This window comes from Oncorhynchus gorbuscha, linkage group LG12, assembly GCF_021184085.1.
Source record: "Oncorhynchus gorbuscha isolate QuinsamMale2020 ecotype Even-year linkage group LG12, OgorEven_v1.0, whole genome shotgun sequence".
Taxonomy (NCBI): Eukaryota; Metazoa; Chordata; class Actinopteri; order Salmoniformes; family Salmonidae; genus Oncorhynchus; species Oncorhynchus gorbuscha.
In genome coordinates, this window is record NC_060184.1 from 41,854,979 (window position 1) to 41,878,142 (window position 23,164).

The 23,164-nt window shown below is 44.2% G+C and overlaps 1 protein-coding gene across 1 annotated transcript in view; it reads left to right on the forward strand.

The window, feature by feature from the left end:
- The window catches only part of LOC123991024 (utrophin-like), a 172,398-nt gene that overhangs the window by 63,047 nt on the left and 86,187 nt on the right, over positions 1 to 23,164 (forward strand). Inside the window, 4 exon segments of the mRNA XM_046292145.1 lie at positions 13,438 to 13,567; positions 15,303 to 15,571; positions 15,845 to 15,991; positions 17,096 to 17,174. Of these exon segments, the coding sequence (XP_046148101.1) occupies positions 13,438 to 13,567; positions 15,303 to 15,571; positions 15,845 to 15,991; positions 17,096 to 17,174 (625 nt within the window).

Consider the following 23,164-nt stretch of genomic DNA (forward strand, 5'->3'; position numbering starts at 1 on the left):
TCTTGATGGAGAGACTTGAGTAGTTGCGCTCACCTGTAGCCCTCCGCTTACAGATGAGCTCTGGTTTTTACTGGACATTAATTAACAAAATGTCCAGCAACTCCGCAATAGAGGCACAGGCGGTTGGTGATCCTCCGTTCCCTCTCCTTAGTCGAGATGCGAATCCCTCCCAGCTGCATGGGCTCAGACTCTGAGCCAGAGGAGGGAGATGGTTGCGATGCGGAGCAGGGAAACACCGTTGATGCGAGCTCTCTTCCACGAGCCCGGTGACGAAGATCTACCCGTCGTTCTATGCGGATGGCGAGAGCAATCAAAGAGTCCACATCTGAAGGAACCTCCCGGGAGAGAATCTTTTAACCACTGCGTGGAGTCCCTCCAGAAAACGAGCGAGCAGCGCCGGCTCGTTCCACTCACTAGAGGCAGCAAGAGTGCGAAACTCAATAGAATAATCCGTTATGGACCGTTCACCTTGGCATAAGGAAGCCAGGGCCCTAGAAGCCTCCCTACCAAAAACTGAATGGTCAAAAACCCGAATCATCTCCTCTTTAAAGTTCTGGAACTTGTTAGAGCAATCAGCCCTTGCCTCCCAGATAGCTGTGCCCCATTCTCGAGCCCGGCCAGTAAGGAGTGAAATGACGTAAGCAACCCGAGCTCTCTCTCTAGAGTATGTGTTGGGTTGGAGAGAGAACACAATCTCACACTGCGTGAGAAAGGAGCGGCACTCAGTGGGCTGCCCGGAGTAGCAAGGTGGGTTATTAACCCTAGGTTCTGGAGGCTCGGCAGGCCAGGAAGTAACAGGTGGCACGAGACGTAGACTCTGGAACTGTCCAGAGAGGTCGGAAACCTGAGCGGCCAGGTTCTCCACGGCATGGCGAGCAGCAGACAATTCCTGCTCGTGTCTGCCGAGCATGGCTCCTTGGATCTCGACGGCAGTGTAACGAGCGTCTGAAGTCGCTGGGTCCATTCCTTGGTCGGTTCCTTCTGTCATGCCGGTGAAAGAGGACCCAAAAGCGACTTGGCGAAAACAGAGTCTTTAATCCAGTAAAGTAAATACAAACAAAAAACACAACTTTCACTCGAAATGACGAGGACAAACTGGAGACTCGATCTTGAACAGCAGGTGAACAGCAGGTTGCCTCGGGAAGGCACTTGAACCAGACAGACTCAGACACCTGCTCACCACGCAGCATCTGAGGAAAACACGACACGACAGGGCGATACACAAACACAGCACGGTGAATTCTAGACAAGGAACCGACAGGACAGGAACGGAACACAAAGGAAGAAATAGGGACTCTAATCAGGGGAAAGGATCGGGAACAGGTGTGGGAAGACTAAATGATTGATTAGGGGAATAGGAACAGCTGGGAGCAGGAACGGAACGATAGAGAGAAGAGAGAGCGAGAGAGTGAGAGAGGGAGGGGGAGAGAGAGGGATAGAAAGAGGGAAAGAACCTAATAAGACCAGCAGAGGGAAACGAATAGAATGGGAAGCACAGGGACAAGACAAGATAATAAATGACAAAACATGACACAGTCATTGTCACGGATTGGCTATTGCAGCAGACGACCAGACCAGGTTCCAATCCTATCAGCTATGTCTTCCAGAGTTAGCATATTTCTGCTGACCGCCTTGAGGAGAGGGGAAGTGAAAGGGAAGAGAGGCCGGATTCATGGAGGTCTGAAAATAGCCTTCTCTCCTCTCTACTGTGTTGTAATGCTATCATCTCCTCATCTGCACAGGGTAGGGGCCGATAAGACCGTTTTCTCTGCTGTTTTGTACACAACACACAGTCAAGGTCACGTCTCACAAGATACACTCCAGGCTTACAGGGCATTGAAAAAATGTCATCCTGGGGGAATTTTTGTCCCTGTAGCACCACTTATTCTGCTCTTAGTTGAAGAATAATGTTTTTCTGAAGAGTCACAAATCTGTTAGTGTTAGTGCCAAAACCAATACTGCAACTACTGTATCAGAGCGGAGAGAAGTTAACAGAAGACCGTGTCAACCTCTTTGCCTTTCATGCATCTTGTTTCCCTATTTTCTCCTCCTCAGACAGATCGGAATCTCTTATCTCATCACGGCAATTGAGGGAGGTTGTTTTACTTCCTCTTGAAAGGGGGTGCATCAGCTTGTGTTTTAATGGTTGTTTTCTACTTTGAGTGTTTTTCCTCAAGGCCCTGTCCATTAGTAGGCAAGACAAACACGTTTTCACGATTTCAGTAATATCATCAAACTCAAGAGCTCATTCAGTAGTTTTACCTGATTAAGTAGAATCCTGTAAAAAAATATGTTAAAACAATTATTTATATTCCTAAAACACAAGTTGAAACTGATGCTGTTGCTCAATCGATTTTGTGATGACTTTAAACTTTTATAGCATCATCACCAATCTGAGGTTTTACAAAAGTGTGTATTTCCTGTTATTATTGTGTGGTGAAAATGTTCCGTCTGTGTAATGTAGTAGTAACGTGTTCTGTCCACCATAGGGGACATATGCATAATATAACATAATTCAATATTTCGTCAGGAAGATATTTGAAGACACGGCTATTTTTATACCCACTGCCAATTCCGACACACTTTCAATTTCCCTCTTTTCTTTTTATATAAAGGCACATGAATCACCTCTGCCTCTCAATGTCCTTGTCTTCCCTTACTTCATTTATTTCCTGAACTCTGCCAAAGTAGAAATTATATATATTATTATGAAGAAAATATATATTCTAAAATCTGATTTGACATGAAGCATACTGTAACTGCGTTCGTCTGTTGAAAGAAGAGAGTCGGACCGAAATGCAGCGTGTAGGTTACTCATGACTTTAATGAAAGAATCGCGGTACATGAAATAACTTAAAGACGAAAACAACAAAAGGAACGTGAAACTAATTACAGCCTATCTAGTGAATACTACACAAAGACAGGAAGAATCACCCACGAAATACAAAGCGAAACTATGGCTCCCTAAATACGGTTCCCAATCAGAGACAACGATAAGCACCTGACTCTGATTGAGAATCGCCTCAGGCAGCCAAGCCTAACACCCCTAATCGCCGCGATCCCAAATAATACAAACCCCAATACGAAAACAACATATAAACCCATGTCACACCCTGGCCTACCCAAACATATAACAAAAACACAAAATACAATGACCAAGGCGTGACACATACTCGAATATAACTGTTAACCTCTTGCGCCGAGCCATCCCGGATCCGGTATCGTGACTACAGCATCAAGCTCATTACCATAACGCAACGTTAACGATTTCTAAAAATCGCAAATGAAATGAAATAAATATGCCTGCTCTCAAGCGTAGCCTTTTCTTAACAACACTGTCATCTCAGATTTTCAAAATATGCTTTTGAACCATAGAAAATCAATCATTTGTGTAAGAGTGTTGATGGCTAGCTTAGCATATAGCGTAGCAATTAGCACGCAACATATTCACAAAAACCAGCAAAGGAATCAAATAAAATAATTTACCTTTGAAGAACTTCAGATGTTTCAATGAGGAGACTCTCAGTTACATAGCAGATGTCCAGTTTTTCCTGAAAGATTCTTTGTGTAGGACAAATCGCTCCGTTTTGTTACTACGCATTTGGCTACCGAAACTAACCGAAAATTCAGTCACCTAAACGTCAAACTTTTTTCCGAATTAACTCCATAATATCGACCGAAACATGGCAAACGTCGTTTGAATCAATCCTCAAGGTGTTTTGTCAAATATCTCTTCATTGATATGCCGTTCGTGGAAGCATGGTTTTTCTCAGAATCCCATGGAAAAATACCAGCAGCTGAGTTTTGCACACCAATTTCCACGCAGTACACCATGCGGACACTTGGCAAGTGTAGTCTCTTATGGTCAATCTTCCAATGATATGCCTGTAAATACGTCACAATGCTCCAGACCCCTTGGGGAAACGATAGAAAGGGTAGGCTCATTCCTGTCGAAGAAGGAGATAATGAAAAACGTAGCCTCAGAAATCCTGTTCATTTCCTGGTTGCAGAAACATCTTGGTTTTGCCTGAAGCTTTTGTTCTAGGGCACTCACAGTGAAATTCTTTGCAGTTCTGGAAACGTCAGAGTGTTTTCTTTCTTTCCAGCTATCAATTCCATGCATAGTCGAGCATCTTTTCGTGACAAAATATTGTGCTTAAAACGGGCACGTCTTTTTATCCAAAAATGAAATACTGCCCCTAGAGTCGTAAGAGGTTAATGTTTCCTTTTTTGTAAGTATTCCCATATGTCTGTTAATCTTGGTACTACCCATCCCGGATCCGGGAGCGTTGTCATCAACTGACACTAATTAGCATAACGCAAGCAACGGACATAAATATTACTAGAAAATATTCCTATTCATGAAATCACAAGTTAAATATATTGAAACACAGCTTAGCGTTTTGTTAACCTCTTGCTCCTACCTGACACGCAGGTGTCCCATCTAGACATCTGGAAATACAAATGCGCTACGCTAAATGCTAATAGTACTAGTTAAAACTCAAACGTTCATTAAAATACTCTGGCTCCCCAATGGTGGAACAAACTCCCTCACAACGCCAGGACAGCGGAGTCAATCACCACCTTCCGGAGACACCTGAAACCCCACCTCTTTAAGGAATACTTAGGATAGGATAAAGTAATCCTTCTCACCCCCCCTCCCCCCCCTTAAAATATTTAGATGCACTATTGTAAAGTGGCTGTTCCACTGGATGTCATAAGGTGAATGCACCAATTTGTAAGTCGCTCTGGATAAGAGCGTCTGCTAAATGACTTAAATGTAAATGTAAATGTAAAATACACATGCAGGGTATTGAATTAAAGCTACACTCGTTGTGAATCCAGGCAACAAGTCAGATTTTTTTAAATACTTTTCGGCGAAAGCATGAGAAGCTATTATCTGATAGCATGTAACACCCCAAAAGACCCGCAGGGGACGTAAACAAAATAATTAGCATAGTCGTCGCTACACAAACCGCACAAATAAAATATAAAACAATCATTACCTTTGACCATCTTCTTTGTTGGCACTCCTAGATGTCCCATAATCACTATTGGGTCTTTTTTTCCCGATTAAATCAGTCCATATATAGCCTAGATATCGATCTATGAAGACTGTGTGATAAACGAAAAAAAATAGCATCTTATAACGTAACGTCATTTTTTTAAATTAAAAAAGTTGACAATAAACTTTCACAAAACACTTCGAAATACTTTTGTAATGCAACTTTAGGTATTAGTACACGTTAATAAGCGATCAACTTGATCACGAGGCGATGTATATTCTTTTGCTGTCCGTCTGGAAATAATGTCCGGGTAAATCTCAACCAAAATATCCGGTCGGAGACCTGAACAAATGGCTTGTCTCTTCTTCGTTTGACCAAGAAACAAAGCCTAGGCAAATGACAAGACTGTTGACATTGTGTGGAAGCTGTAGGTATTGCAACCTCAGCCCCATTTATTGTGGTTCGCCTTTATCAATGGGTTGAAGTGGCGGATGGATATATATTTCCATTTTCAGTGATCAGATTTTCCTGCGCTTTCGATGAAACGCACGTTCTGTTATAGTCACAGCCGTGATTTAACCAGCTTTATAAACGTCTGAGTGTTTTCTATCCACACATACTAATCATATGCATATACTATATTCCTGGCATGAGCAGCAAGGCGCTGAAATGTTGCGCGATTTTTAACAGAATGTTCGAAAAAGTAGGGGGTAGGAGTAACAGATTAATCACCCTGTCATCTCAGATTTTGAAAATATGCTTCACAGCCAAAGGAAGACAAGCATTTGTGTAAGTTTATCGATAGCCTAGCATAGCATTATGCCGAGCTAGCAGCAGGCAACCTGGTCACGAAAATCAGAAAAGCAATCAAATTAAATAGTTTACCTTTGATGGGCTTCGGATGTTTTCACTCACGAGACTCCCAGTTAGATAGAAAATGTTCCTTTTTTCCAAAAATATTATTTTTGTAGCCAAAAATAACTCCTTTCGTTCTTCACGTTTGGCTGAGAAATCGACCGGAAATTGCGGTCACGACAACGGCGAAAAGTATTCCAAATGAGCTCCATCATATCGACAGAAACATGGCAAAGGTGTTTTTCAAATATCTATTTGATAATATATCACCCGTGACAGATGGCTTTTTAGTAGAGAGAAACAATGGCCGCATTTGTCCTTTATGCACAAAACACTCTGAGAGACTTCAGCTGACCACTGATGCAATGTTGACGTTCAGGCTCATTTTTCTAAATAAAAGCCTGAAACTATGTATTGTGACACTAGACTAATTAGGGAAGCCATATAAAAAGGAATCTGGTTGATATCTCATTCACTGCTCAATAGGGACGCATAGGAATGCATAGGAATGCCGAGTCACTTCTTGATTGGATTTTTCTCAGGCTTTCGCCTGCAATATCAGTTCTATTATACTCACAGACAGTATTTTTAAAGTTTTGGAAACTTTCGAGTGTTTTCTATCCTATGCTGTCAATTATATGCATATTATAGCATCTTTTCCTGGCAAAATAGCCTGTTTACTTAGGGAAAGTTATTTTTCCAAAAATGAAAATAGTGCCCTCTATATTCAAGAGGTGTTAAGAAATGTATCCTACTACAATACTCAACCCAGCATGCTGTCATGATCTCTTCAACGGTACTCTCTCTTCCTCATCTAGTCCTGTCTGATTAAACCATAAGCCTTTATAAAAACAGCAAGGCTCACAATTGTCACACCGTGATCTGTTTCACCTGTCTTTGTGATTGTCTCCACCCCCCTCCAGGTGTCGCCCATCTTCCCCATTATCCCCTGTGTATTTATATCTGTGTTCTCTGTTTTTCTGTTGCCAGTTCGTTTTCTTTCTTCGAGCCTACCAGCGTTTTTCACCCTGCTCCTTTCTCTCGATTGTGCCTGTTTCCTGGTTTTCCCGGTGTTGACCATTCTGCCTGCCCTGACCCTGAGCCTGCCTGCTGTTCTATACCTTTGCCCCACCTATCTTTATTACTGACCTCTGCCTGCCCTGGACCTGTCTTTTGCCTGCCCCTGATCAATGAATAAACTGTTGTTACTTTGACATTGTCTGCACCTGGGTCTTACCTGAAATGTAATGTCAACAATGCAGTTCCTCTTTATTTCTCTCTGACATCGTCCTCTCACAAAGCAATCATACAGCCCGTTAGGCATCAGAGGCCCCCTGGGGTTCCGGCTGCTATATCAAAACAAGAATAATTACTCTGGTACATGTAGTCCTGCTATCCCCTTCTTCCTCTCGTCCCTTGTAGTGGATGTTTTGGCACACATGTTAGTTTGGCTCCCGAGTGGCGCAGCAGTCTAAGGCAAGAGGTGTCACTACAGTCCCTGGTTCAAATCCAGGCTGTGTCACATCAGGCCGTGATTGGGATTCCTGTAGGGTGTCGTCGGGGTTTGGCTGGGGTAGGCCGTCATTGTAAATAAGAATAATTGCCTAAATAATTGTTATTTAGAGAGTGACTGCTACTCATTTAGAGAGTGACCGCTAGTCCCCACCGGACTAACCTGTGTGTGTGTGTGTGTGTGTGTGTGTGTGTGTGTGTGTGTGTGTGTGTGTGTGTGTGTGTGTGTGTGTGTGTGTGTGTGTGTGTGTGTGTGTGTGTGTGTGTGTGTGTGTGTGTGTGTGTGTGAAGGGAGGATGTGGGGGAGAAAGAGAGAGGATAGTGGAAAGGATGGTAGAGTGAGAGAGAGGGAGTGTATGACAGAGAGAATGTGTGGGTGATATAATTTGGTATTAGTGAGTCCTATGAGGAAACCTGCAGGCTGCTGTGTTGTGTGAACGTATCACTTTATTCTAAATCGCTCATTTAATTTCACTATGACCTCAGGGAAATCTCATTTGACCCGTCTTTCCCTCCTTCAATCGCTGCTCCTGCTATCTTCCTCTCTCTCTTTCTTCTCGATCTCTTGTTGTCTCTTTCGATGAGAGAAGGTTAGATAGGGAGCACATTCTGAATTGATGCCATCACCTGAATAGATGTTGAGATTATTGTTTACAGTGCTGGGATGAGGTGAGACCCATCTCAGTATAGTCTGCGTGTGTGTGCGCATGCTTGCGTTCGTGCGTGGGTATGAGTATGTGTGCGTCTAGACGCCCGTTCCTTTGAATGGAAAATGTCTTGTTGTCGAATGTAAGGTGGGGTTGAATAAAGTGAGATTTTATTTTTTTACTTGTTTGATATGGAGATGGTAATTTTGTAGTGGATAGGCTGCCATAGGAATCTGAACAGTGGGGAAAATAAGGTTCACATAGAGTTCACAATGCTGAAAACTATGATTCCAATGCAGGCACTTCCACTGAGGCACTTGGACATTTAGAGATAAAGAGGGTCCTTGCAGTATCTATCATTTTGATGAAAACAACACTATTATTGTTCGAGTTCACTAATGTGCAGTCGTGTGTGTTCATAGATGCCAAACAAGTTGACCAAGAAAAGAAATGTACAAATGAATTTATCTTTTCTCTCTCTTTCGTCACTCAGTGACTTTCGAAGTGGCACAGTCATAGGATGGCACCTTTCCAACAAGTCAGTTTGTCAAATTCCTGCCCTGCTAAAGCTGCCCCGGTCAACTGTAAGTGCTATTAATTGTGAAGTGTAAACGTCCAGGAGCAACAACGGCTCAGCTGCGAAGTGGTAGGCCACACAAGCTCACAGAATAGGACCGTCGAGTGCTGAAGCGTGTAAAATCTTCTCACTATCAAGTTCCAAACTGCCTCTGGAAGCAACGTCAGTACAATAACTGTTCGTCGGGAGCTTCATGAAATGGGTTTCCATGGCCGAGCAGCGGCACACAAGCCTAAGATCACCATTCACAATGTCAAGTGTTGGCTGGAGGCGTGTAAAGCTCGCTGCCATTGGACTGGAAACATGTTCTCTGGAGTGCTGAAACATGCTTCACCATCCTGCAGTCTGAGGGACGAATCTGGGATGCCAGGAGAACTCTACCTGCCCGAAGGAATAGTCCCAACTGTAAAGTTTGGTGGAGGAGGAATAATAGTCTGGGGCTGTTTTTCATGTTTCGTGCTTGGCCTCTTAGTTCCAGTGAAGGGAAATCTTAATGCTACAGCATACAATGACATTCTAGACAATTCTGTGCTTCCTACTTGTGGCAATAGTTTGGAGAAGGCCCTTTCCTGTTTCAGCATGACAATGCCCCTGTGCACAAAGCGAGGTGCATACAGAAATTATTTGTAGAGATTGATGTGGAAGAACTTGACTGGCCTGCACAGAGTCCTGACCTCAACCACTCAAACACATTTGAGATTAATTTGGAACGCCAACTGCGAGCCAGGCCTAATCTGTCAACATCAGTGCCCGACCTCACTAATGCTCTTGTGGCTGAATGGAAGCAAGTCCCCACAGCAACGTTCCAGCAGTGGAAAGCCTTCCCAGAAGAGTGGAGGTTGTTATAGCAGCAAAGGGGAACCAACTCCATGTTAATGCCCATAATTTTGAAATGAGATGTTTGATGAGCAGGTGTCCACATACCTTTGGTCGTGTAGTGTATCTCACCGGCAAAAGCATCTGAGTGAACGAAACAGCACCCCTCTGTCTCAGGATGTGTAGCGTATCTATCTGATGTTGTCTGGTCAGAAAGAGTATGACATTGTTTCCGCCTGTAGCATTGAATGCCAAGGAAGCCAGCGAGCATTTGGCCTCCCTTGATAGAAAAACATTATAGAATATTAGACAACCTGAACTGAGTGAGCTGAGCTGTGAATGGTCCTGGCGCAACAAAGAAAAGTGTCAAAGGAAGCCAGTTTGGATTTGGCTTCAAACCAATCACATCAGAAGCCAAACATAATTGACAGGAAAAAAAATGGAATTGTTGCATCTCGTTGTGTCGATGTCCTCTGGTGGCAAGCTAGCAAGTTAAAATCCCTTTCCTAAATTAGCCATGGCTGGAGGTTTGGACTAGTGGTTTTACTTAATTTGCACTGCTCGCCAATGATTACAACGGCGATTCTGATCCAACCATTAATTCATACATTGTGCCCCTGACCAGAGAGGATGGAAGTTCAATTCCTAACTTGATGTAGTATGCAAATGTTTACTTGCTGGCCTGGCACATCGTTGCCCATGAGGTGAGTCTAGCAAACAAACATTTTAACCAAGTAGCCTAGGACAACAAAAACTAAAAGCATGTGCTGTATGACAGAGTCATGGACTGTTTAGTCAACATGAAAGAGAATGGCATTGGCGTTTCTCTACGAGTAGGGTGAGTCAACATGTTTTTCCTACTTGTGCGCGCACACACAGAGAAATCCGTACCATGGACAGCCACATCATATCTAGCTTATGTTGATTGGACTAAATCATTTTTGGTTTCTTTTAGTTTTCACCTTTTTAGACTAAGCATAGGTGATTAGATGATGTTGAAGTAGAAATGGTGCTGGAATTAGTGGAGGCAGCTCCTGTTTTCTTTGCATCTTGGTAACTACGTGGTTCTAAATCATTAGTTGTTTAGTAGTCCGAAAATGTCAGAAACATTACCGTGCTTGACCATTTTGGAGGTCATTTAACTGTTTGTTACATGCAATATGTTTTTTGGACTTTTGTTATATGCATATGAACTCCTCTTTAAATCTGCGTATTCCTTCAAAGCTCAGTTGTCCTGAGTCTGCACAACTCTGCCAGGACCTAGGATCAAGAGAGACGCTCAAGTGTTTTAGTACTATATCTCTTGACACAATGATGAAAATAATCATGGCCTCTAAACCTTCAAGCTGCATACTGGACCCTATTCCAACTAAACTACTGAAAGAGCTGCTTCCTGTGCTTGGCCCTCCTATGTTGAACATTAAATGGCTCTCTATCCACCGGATGTGTACCTCTCTTGAAAAAGCCAAACCTTGACACAGAAAATATAAAAAACTATCGGCCTATATCGAATCTTCCATTCCTCTCAATTTTTAGAAAAGGCTGTTGAGCAGCAACTCACTGCCTTCCTGAAGACAAACAATGTATACGAAATGCTTCAGTCTGGTTTTAGACCCCATCATAGCACTGAGACTGCACTTGTGAAGGTGGTAAATTACCTTTTAATGGCATCAGACCGAGGCTATGCATCTGTCCTCATGCTCCTTAGACCTTAGTGCTGGTTTGATACCATCGATCACCACATTCTTTTGGAGAGATTGGAAACCCAAATTGGTCTACACGGACAAGTTCTGGCATGGTTTAGATCTTATTTGTCGGAAAGATATCAGTTTGTCTCTGTGAATGGCTTGTCCTCTGACAAATCAACTGTATATTTCGGTGTTCCTCAAGGTTCCGTTCTAGGACCACTATTGTTTTCACTATATATTTTACCTCTTGGGGATGTCATTGGAACTTTCACTGCTATGTGGATGACACACAGCTGTACATTTCAATGAAACATGGTGAAGCCCCAAAATTGCCCTCGCTAGAAGCATGTGTTTCAGACATAAGGAAGTGGATGGCTGCAAACTTTCTACTTTTAAACTCGGACAAAACGGAGATGCTTGTTCTAGGTCCCAAGAAACAAAGAGATCTTCTGTTGAATCTGACAATTAATCTTAATGGTTGTATAGTCGTCTCAAATAAAACTGTGAAGGACCTCGGCGTTACTCTGGACCCTGATCTCTCTTTTGAAGAACATATCAAGACCATTTCAAGGACAGTTTTTTTCCATCTACGTAACATTGCAAAAATCCGAAACTTTCTGTCCAAAAATGATTCAGAAAAATGTATCCATGCTTTTGTCACTTCTAGGTTAGACTACTGCAATGCTCTACTTTCCGGCTACCCGGATAAAGCACTAAATAAACTTCAGTTAGTACTAAATACGGCTGCTAGAATCCTGATGAGAACCCAAAAATTTGATCATATTAGCCTCCCTATACTGGCCTCCTGTCAATGCAAGGGCTGATTTCAAGGTTTTACTGCTAACCTACAAAGCATTACATGGGCTTGCTCCTACCTATCTCTCTGATTTTGTCCTGCCGTACATACCTACAAGTACGCTACGGTCACAAGACACAGGCCTCCTAATTGTCCCTAGAATTTCTAAGCAAACAGCTGGAGGCAGGGCTTTCTCCTATAGAGCTCCATTTTTATGGAACGGTCTGCCTACCCATGTCAGACGCAAACTCGGTCTCAACCTTTAAGTCTTTACTGAAGACTCATCTCTTCAGTGGGTCATATAATTGAGTGTAGTCTGGCCCAGAAGTGGGAAGGTGAACAGAAAGGCTCTGGAGCAACGGACCGCCCTTGGTGTCTCTGCCTGGCCGGTTCCCTTCTTTCCACTGGGATTCTCTGCCTCTACCCCTATTACAGGGGCTGAGTCACTGGCTTACTGGGGCTCTCTCATACCGTCCCTGGGAGGGGTGCATCACCTGAGTGGGTTGAGTCACTGACTCATGTGATCATCCTGTCTGGGTTGGCGGCACCCCCCTCCCCCCCCCTTGGGTTGTGCCGTGGCGGAGATCTTTGTGGGCTATACTCAGCCTTGTCTCAGGATGGTAAATTGGTGGTAGAAGATATCCCTCTAGTGGTGTGGGGGCTGTGTTTTGGCAAAGTGGGTGGGGTTATATCCTTCCTGTTTGGCCCTGTCCGGGGGTGTCCTCGGATGGGGCCACAGTGTCTCCTGACCCCTCCTGTCTCAGCCTCCAGTATCAGCCTCCAGTATTTATGCTGCAGTAGTTTAGGTGTCGGGGCTAGGGTATGTTTGTTATATCTGGAGTACTTCTCCTGTCCTATTCGGTGTCCTATGTGAATTTAAATGTGCTCTCTCGAATTCTCTCTTTCTCTCTTTCTTTCTCTCTCTCTCTCGGAGGACCTGAGCCCAAGGACTATGCCTCAGGACGACCTGACACGATGACTCCTTGCTGTCCCCAGTCCACCTGGCCATGCTGCTGCTCCAGTTTCAACTGTTCTGCCTTATTATTATTGGACCATGCTGGTCATTTATGAACATTTGAACATCTTGGCCATGTTCTGTTATAATATCCACCCGGCACAGCCAGAAGAGGACTGGCCACCCCACATAGCCTAGGTTTCTTCCTAGGTTTTGGCCTTTCTAGGGAGTTTTTCCTAGCCACCGTGCTTCTACACCTGCATTGCTTGCTGTTTGGGGTTTTAGGCTGGGTTTCTGTACAGCACTTTGAGATATCAGCTGATGTACGAAGGGCTATATAAATCAATTTGATTTGATCTGACGGGTTACAGAGAGAACAACGCAATTATCACAACACATACTGTGGGTTGTAATATTTTTGGGGGACTTGGCTTCCCCAGTGATTTGACCCACCCGCACTCTTTGATGATATCAGGCAAAATGTTCTAACTGATTTGAAAGAGCTCAGTTAGGAGTAATACAATTTGAGTAAAACATTCAGGTTGAAAGGACAGTATCAATTGACCAGTGTGTGTTTCTCCCCAGGTGTTGCGGTTGGAGCTGAACGACCGCGAGCATGTTGTGGCCAATACACTGGACCAGGCACACACATTCCTGGCTGACCAGTCCATCGAGGGGCCGGGAGAACCATGCAAGGACCTACAGCCCAAAACAGGTGAGTCTCCTGTCACTGACTTGCCTGAATACGCACACGCCAAAGTCCAGTGACATCAACCGTCACTTAGTCTTACGTTATAATTTAATTGATCTCCTTTATAAAATCTACTATGTGCCATAACCTACGTAAGGGATGTCAGTATTGGTCAGTTTATGTTGACCATTCCGTTTAACTTGCATACATAGTGGCCCTCCAAAGAACAGTATTTTTATTTTACTAGGCAAGTCAGTTAAGAACAAATTCTTGTTTTCAATGATGGCCTAGGAACAGTGGGTTAACTGCCTGTTCAGGGGCAGAACGACAGATTTGTACTTTGTCAGCTCGGGGATTCGAACTTGCAACCTTTTGGTTACTAGTCCAACACTCTAACCACTAGGCTACCCTGCCGCCCATTAGGGTGGGTGAGAATATCCTTGAAAAGCACCTCAGAAGTTGCCCAATCCACTTGATGTTTATGTGGTGTGTGCTATGAGGCTCAGAATACACCCAAACACTAAATACGCACCAGAACTCATTAGTAATTCTGTATCTAAAGGCTGCTGGGCCTAAGAGGATGAAACAGTGAAGTCATCGCTGTGTCAGCACATTTCCTCTTTAACAGAATCGTGTTGTTAAATAATGTAGCAGGCCCCTGAGACAATCTGGGAGGGTGTGGCCAGAGCTCCGAGCAGGCAGAGATCTGGCCCTTCTGTGTGATCTTTGATGTAATTATCAAAGGGGGCTTTGGTCTAATCGGTGGTTAAGAACTGATCTAAGGGCTGTGACGGGTCGGATGATTTCTTTGCGTGGTATATCAGAGGGTAGGTGTAATCTGAAACCAGCCCTGCAATGACCTCGGATACATTCGAAAGGGGTGTTTGACTGTAAAGGGTATATCTGATCTCAATCTGATCTAAAAACCTGTGATTGGATGCTTTCACAGGAGGGACAAGGGGCTTCACAGGGTAAAACTGAGACCAGTGCCAGCACGGACACCTCTGTCTACTCTAGTCTAACTGAACCCATTGGGTGAGAACACCTTAGTCTTCAGATCCTCTTCAACCCAATCAAATGCTCCCAGACTTTCCCTGGCCTTCTTATTTTCAAAACAGACAGCTCCCACGCTGGTCCTGTCTGGGGTGTGTGGCAGACTTACCCCACACTGGTCCTGTCTGTGTGGCATCTATGGCTGGCAGACGAACAGACGAACAGACAGACCCTTGATGTGTGCTTGGCTGGGAGACTAACAGACAGACAGACCCTTGATGTGTGCTTGGCTGGCTGACTAACAGACTAAAAGACAGACAGACCCTTGATGTGTGCTTGGCTGGCAGACTAACAGACTAACAGACATACAGACCATTGATGTGTGCTTGGCTGGCAGACTAACAGACTAACAGACAGACAGACCCTTGATGTGTGCTTAGGGTGTTTATGATTTAGATTTCAGGTCTGCAGACAAGATGGTTGACTGTGGACATTGGTCATGCTCTTTTCTCTTTGGCTCATAAGTCTCTCTTCAAGTTTAAATGCTTGCTTTTATTGTACAACCAACCTTCCCCTTTGAGGTTGTTAAAGTCTTTGTCCTTGCTCCCCCCCCTCTCTCTCTCTCTCTCTCTCTCTCTCTCTCTCTCTCTCTCTCTCTCTCTCTCTCTCTCTCTCTCTCTCTCCTCTCTCTCTCTCTCTCTCTCTCTCTCTCTCTCTCTCTCTCTCCCCCTCTCTCTCCCTCCCTAACTCTCTACTCTTCTCACAGACCTGACTCCAGAGGAGATGGCGCAGGGTGTGGCCAGGGCCATCAGGCAGCAGACAGCGGAGGTGCAGGAGCGTTGGGAGCGTCTGCAAGACCACGCTGGTGGATGGCAGAGTCAGGTAGAAAGGGCATTTGAGAGGCTACAAGAGCTCCAGAGCAACATGAACCAGCTGGACCTGCGGCTAGCCAGGGCAGAAGAGACCAAGGCTGGCTGGCAGCCTGTAGGAGACCTGCTCATAGACTCACTGCAGGAACACATAGAGAAGACCACGGTGAGGGGAGTCACTGGGGTGTTACTGATTTATTAAGGGGGAAAGAGAGAGAGGGGTGTTGTTTTTTTACATCCACTACAAAACATTTAGGGCCAACAAGTGTAGGTACTGATTAACCTGTACATAAATCAGCGTCAAAAAAATGAATTACCTAGGTCAACATCTAATCACCATTGGTACAGGTATCACCCCTGCACCATAACAGTATGTTATAGATACATCTGCCCACATCAAAACATTGACCTGTGGGTGTGCATCCTGTGTATGTTCCAGGCTTTCAAGGAAGAGATGGCCCCTCTGAGGCAGGATGTGAATGGTGTGAATGAGCTGTCTGGTGAACTAGCTCCTCTGGATGTGCAGCTGTCCTCCACCTCCTCCAGGCAACTGGATGACCTCAACATGCACTGGAAACTACTACAGGTGGGCTATGGGTGTCCCACCTAAAACCTTCCCCTTTTTACAGGTGGGCAACGGGTCTCATGCCTAAAACCATCTCCCTTTTATGTGTCATACTTAAGAGGTGTCACAGCTACAAACCTCCTCCCTTTTAGGAGTTGTCATACTTGGGAGTACGTGCCACTGCTAAATGACTAAAAGGTCAAATGTAAAACCTTCCTCCTTTTACGAGCTATCATAATCTTGACTTTTCTACTTTCTACTCTTTTTTTCTCACCCACCTTATTCAGATCTCAACCTGTCTGTATGCTCATGTTTATTCTGTCAACGTCATATTAGCCCTCTTGCTGTCTTTGTAATCAAGTACTTCTGTCCATCTCTTTCCACCTGTTTGTGTCATTTTGTTGTTGCTTTCTCTCATTATTCCTGCCGTCTCTCTCTCTGTCAGCCTGCTGTACTTTAGCTCAGACACATAGAGGGGTGAGGAGAGGTGGCCTTCCCCTTGTCTACCTCTACAGGTTACTGAGTTCTATGTTGTGTACTTCTGTCACTATAGATAAATAACACTTTTTGACACAGCGGACTAGTGTCCTGGTCCAGGATCAGAGCTTTACTCGTGCACCCCTCAGGCTCATTTGTCACTATGCTGTTTAGATTAAAGTGTGTGCGTGTGTGTGTGTGTGTGTGACAAAGCGAAAAAAAGAGACATCAAGAGAGAGATATTAGATTCCGTCCCTTACCTTCTCCATGCCCCCCCCCACCCCTTGTATTGCCATGCTGGAGTTGATGATGACCACTGAGATAGGACTCTGTGCCACTTTGGTCTGATCAAACAGAAGGGCAAACGGCAGAGCAGGACTCAGTCACCAGGCACCCCATAGAGATTCACTGCGGATGGATGAAAGTGTGGAAGACACATTTTGTCTGCCTTCTGGTTCCCTGTGTAGAGACTGCCTTATATCCTCACTCTAGGGAGGATGACTGAGTCACTGCACACAGTAAGGACACTCAGCAATGCACACACATGCACGCACACACACACACTCAGCTGGACCGGTCAATATAGTGCTGGCGGGATGCAGGTGTGTCTTTGTGTGTGTCTAACTCTCTCCGCTTTCTGGTGTGCAGGTGGCCATTGAAGAGAGACTAAAGGTCCTTCAGGAAGCCCACAGAGACTTTGGCCCTTCCTCCCAGCACTTCCTATCCAGTGAGTAGCCAAATCAAAGTATATTAGTCACATACACACTTTTAACAGATGTTATTGCGGGTGTAGCAAAATGCTTGTGTTCCTAGTTCCAACAGTGCAGTAATATCTAACAATTCACAACAATACACACAAATCTAAAAGTAAAATAATGAAGTAAGAAATATCTAAATATTAGGATGAGCAATGTCAGTTGCATTGACTAGAATACAGTAGAATAGAATATAGTATATACAGATGAGATGAGTAAAACAGTATGTAAACATTATTACTTGACTATTTTTCCATTACTAAAGTGGGCAGTGATTCAATGCTTATGTACAGTATAGGTAGCTTAGTGGTTAGAGCATTGGGCTATTACCCGAAAGGTTGCTAGATCGAGTCCCTGAATTGCAAAGTAAAAATGTGTTGTTCTTCCCCCTGAACAAGGTAGTTCATTGTAAACAAGAATATGTTCTTCACTGACTTGCCCAGTTAAAGTTTGAAAAAAAAAAATATGGGGCAGCAGCCTCGAAGGTGTATACTTCTGGCCCTTCTTTGGACACTGTGTTAATAACCCTCCAGGCAAGCTTCAATGCCATTACAACTCTCCTTCCGTGGCCTCCAATTGCTCTTAAATACAAGTAAAACTAAATGCATGCTCTTCAACCGATCGCTACCTGCACCTACCCGCCTGTCCAACATCACTACTCTGGACGGCTCTGACTTAGAATACGTGGACAACTACAAATACTTAGGTGTCTGGTTAGACTGTAAACTCTCCTTCAAGACCCATATCAAACATCTCCAATCCAAAGTTAAATCTAGAATTTGCTTCCTATTTCGCAACAAAGCATCCTTCACTCATGCTGCCAAACATACCCTTGTAAAACTGACCATCCTACCAATCCTCGACTTTGGCGATGTCATTTACAAAATAGCCTCCAATACCCTACTCAACAAATTGGATGCAGTCTATCACAGTGCAATCCGTTTTGTCACCAAAGCCCCATATACTACCCATCATTGTGACCTGTACGCTCTCGTTGGCTGGCCCTCGCTTCATACTCGTTGCCAAACCCACTGGCTCCATCTCATCTACAAGACCCTGCTAGGTAAAGTCCCCCCTTATCTCAGCTCGCTGGTCACCATAGCATCTCCCACCTGTAGCACACGCTCCAGCAGGTATATCTCTCTAGTCACCCACAAAACCAATTCTTTCTTTGGCCGCCTCTCCTTCCAGTTCTCTGCTGCCAATGACTGGAACAAACTACAAAAATCTCTGAGACTGGAAACACTTATCTCCCTCACTAGCTTTAAGCACCAACTGTCAGAGCAGCTCACAGATTACTGCACCTGTACATAGCCCACCTATAATTTAGCCCAAACAACTACCTGTTTCCCAACTGTATTTAATTTATTTATTTTGCTCCTTTGCACCCCATTATTTTTATTTCTACTTTGCACATTCTTCCATTGCAAAACTACCATTCCAGTGTTTTACTTGCTATATTGTATTTACTTTGCCACCATGGCCTTTTTTGCCTTTACCTCCCTTCTCACCTCATTTGCTCACATTGTATATAGACTTGTTTATACTGTATTATTGACTGCATGTTTGTTTTACTCCATGTGTAACTCTGTGTCGTTGTATCTGTCGAACTGCTTTGCTTTATCTTGGCCAGGTCGCAATTGTAAATGAGAACTTGTTCTCAACTTGCCTACCTGGTTAAATAAAGGTGAAATAAAAAATAAATAAAAGGTGTAGGATTGAGTAAATGGGTGGTAGCTGACTTGTGATGGCTATTTAACAGTCTAATGGCCTTGAGATCAAAGCTGTTTTTCAGTCTCTCGGTTCCAGCTTTGATGCACCTGTACTGACCTCGCGTTCCAATGACTTCCCTTGATGTTTATCGATTCAGCCTATGAATGTCTAGGAGGTAGCCTATCCATTATGTTTTGTTGTTGCTGTTGTACTTTTTGTCAGGGTTGCCCTCATCCCTTGCCTCCTACACACACGCACCCACACACAAACACACACTCAAGCAGGTTGTTTACAGGAGGCAAGGTTCTTCACTCTTGAATCATTGAAGGCTTAATTATACAACTCTCCTCTGACTCACTTTCCTTTCAGACCAGTGGTCATTAACAAGGGAGGGAGGGAGGGATCATTAATGACAGACAAAGCCACACCCCTCCCCCCTCACCCCCTCCTTCCATCCCCATTTACTCCAAATTATACAGAAGTGTTAGAAGATGCCATTCTGGCTCCCCTTTCATCTCTCATAGACAGAATCTACCATTCCTTCTCATAGTAACCGACAGAGAAGGTCGAAACTTTACAAGTTTCAACCCAACTTTAGCACATGTTTTTGAGTTTATGAAGTTTTAAAGTTCTTACTATTATCACACAATACCGCCAATCACTTTTGACGTTAGATCGACAGTTACACTGCAGTTGTAGACGTGGCAGACAGGCTGGAGTCCTGGTGAGATTGAGATGAAGAGAAAATCGACTGGCACTCCCCTCTGTTTTATTGGCAAATGTCCAGTCACTCGAGAATACGATGGATGAGCTTCGTTCCAGAGTCTCCTATCAGAGAGACTTGAAAAGCTGCATTATTATTGCCTGGATACACAGACTCCTTGCTCCGACCAAATGCTACGCCACGCCCATGGACGACAGTTTGGATCTGAGTACATCCCCTTCACTGAATGCGAACACATTAGGGGCTGTCTGATTGGTCCAGAAACTGATGGTTCGGGCCAGAGCCAGACCACACATGGGTAAAGTGGCAGCTATAAAATTTGCCATTTGCTATGATACTCTGATTGGTTAGACAATCCAATCGCTGATAACTTTTTGTACAACACCCCTAGTACCTCTCGTTACAACAAATTACTTAAATTATGACAGAATAATATAGTGGTCAGGCTAGCAACACAAGGTGAAGGGGGACTGGTCTGCCCCTTCATAAACAACAACTGGTGCGCCTCTTCCAGTGCGAAGGAAACTCAGACATAGAATGCCCCATGGTAAGCTGTAGACCTTTTTAATTAACAAGAGAGTTCTCATCCAAAATATCACAGCTGTCTACATCCCAACAGAAGCCAACAATACTTTATGGGGCCATAAACAAACAAAAGACCACACACCCAGGGGCATCTTTTAGGAGGAAACTTTAACTCGGGGAGACTTAAAAACGTTCTACCTCACTTCTACTAACATGTCGCTTGCACCATAAGGGGCGTCAAAATGCTATACCACTTTTATTCTACCCAAAACAATGCATAGAAGGCCCTCCATCGCCCTCCCTTCGACAAATCCGACCATGACTCTATCCTGCTGCTTCCCATTTTAAAAAACGAAAGCTCAAACTGGAAGTGATCTGATGAAGCAGATGTGAGGCGACAAGACTGTTTTGCTAGTACAGACAGCGATCTGTTCCATGATTCATCCGATAGCATTAGGAGTTTACCATATCAGTCACAGGCTTCATCATGTAGTCTCCAGAGTGACCACACAAATTTAACCAAACCGAAAAACACAGATTACTGTTGTTCCAGTTGACTGTGTGATCTCACTCTCCGTGGCCGATGTGAGTAAAACCTTTAAACAGGTTAAAAGGCCGCCGGGCCAGATGGAATACCAGGGTGCATTCTTAGAGTATGTGCAGACCAACTGGAAAGTGTCTTCACGGACATTATGAATCTTTCCTTGCCCCAGTCTGTAATCCCAAGATGTTTCATGCTGAAGACCATTGACCCTGTTCCCAAGAACTCAAAGGTAACCTGCCTAAATGGCTATATTCTCCTTGCACTGACATCTGTATTTACAAAGTGCTTTAAAAGGCTGGTCATGACAGTCATCAAAGCCATCATCCCAGACAGCCTGGACCTACTCCAATTTGCATACCGCCCCAACAGATCACGCAATCTCAATTGCACTTCGCACTGCTCTCTTCCACTTGGACAAGAGCGGAAATAACTGTGAGAATTCTGTTCATAGACTACACCTCAGTGTTCCACATCTTAGTCCCCTCCAAGCTTATCACCGAGCTCAGGACCTTTGGACTTAACATCTTCCTCTGCAACTAGATCCTGAACATCCTGATGGGTCAGCCCCAGGTGGTGAGGATAGGCAACAACACCTCCGCCACACTGACCCTCAACACGGGTGCCCCTCAGGGGTGTGTGCTTAGTCCCCTAATGTACTGCTGTTGACCCACCAACGGCGATGAGACAGTCTACAGGGAGGAGATCAGAGCCTTGAAAGTGTGATGTCAGTACAACAGCTTCGTCAACATCAGTAGGACCAAGGAGCTGATTGTGCATGGGTCCTCAGATCCTCAAAGGCTTTTACAGCTTCACCATTAAGAGCATATTGACCGCCTGCATCACCACTTGGTATGGCAAATGCACTGCTCTCAACACTAAATCATTACAGAGGGTGGTATGGACAGCCAAGTACATCACTAGGGCTGAGCTCCCTGCCATCCAGGACCTCTATATCAGAGGAAGGTCCAAGAAATTGCCAAAGTCTTCAGCCACCCAAGCCATAGACATACTGTTCACTCTGCTACCTTCCAGCAATCAGTACCAGAGCATCGGCTCTCGGACCAACAGGCTCCGGGACAACTTCTACCGCCAAGCCACAAGACTGCTAAATAAACATAAAACTGCTAAATAGTTAATAAAATGTTTACCCAGACTATCTGCAATGACCCTATCTTGCACTGACTATGCACACTTGGAAGACTGTATATACACAATATATACACTCACTCACACACATTACACCGACACTCTCGCACAAACACACAAACCGACAACACACATACACACCACACTTTCACAATCATCATATGCTGCTGCTACTCTGTTCTTTATTTTATTCTTATTATAATCTCTCCTGATTAGTGTTGGTATTCTGAACCTCTGTACTTCGATACTAGAACGTGAAAAAGGGCCCGGTACTAGATTTAGTTTTACTTTTGGTATTTCTGTCAAATGTGTCTCACAGATCAAGTCTGTCTATCAGCGCAGCCGATGTCCCCGTATTTAACGTGATTGCACCGTGCCCGCTCCGCTTAGCTTGCACTGGGAGTCTGGGCTGCATTATGTTAGCTCTGTCATGCTGCACAGAAGTCAACACACTTGAATAATGCAACACACAATGTAAAAATGTTGAAACTGTTATTAATTACTGTTCGCTAACATTTTTTCTCTTTCCTTGCTAGCTTACAGCTGAAGGCAGCTAACATCAATTCACTACCCTTTGTTTGTGATAATATGCAAACCATAATGCAAAATATGCTGATTTCAAAGCTGATTGCCACCCAAACTTTATTCATCAACTTAATCGGTCTCTCTCTTACCTTGCTCCCAAAGATGTATCTATTGCCTTAGCGAACTGACTGTGTGTGAATAGGGCTCCAACCATAGACTCCAAATGGCCACCCCCTTCTTCCCACGGGAATGTCATCATTACTGGTTAAAGATCAGTACAAATGGAAGGGGAAAAGATTGGTTGTCATATGAATCCCCTTGAAATCAGCCAAAACAAGCTCAATAACTCAATGCATGCACACACTCATATTGGATATGCATTCACCCTCACGTCTACTCCCGCACCTCCCCTCCGGCATTCAACATCACCGTTATACTAACCACAGGTCCTGTGATCCATCATTATGCACACCTGGCATCATTCCTTACACGCACCAGCAATTCACCATGATACTCACCTGGACTCTATCGCCTTCCTGATTACCTCCCCTATATCTGTCCCTCCCTTTGGTTATTTCATCAGTCAGTATTGTTCCTGTGTTTAAGCGTACACATAATGATATAACGTTACTGTTATGTTATTTCAGTTCATGTTTGTTGTTTTATTAAATGTTTCACCTGCACCTGCTTCTCGACTCTCATCATCTCCGTTACAGAATACTGACTCAACCAATGGAAGCAGCAGGAACACAGAATATCTCCAGACAACTCGACGAGCAGGGATA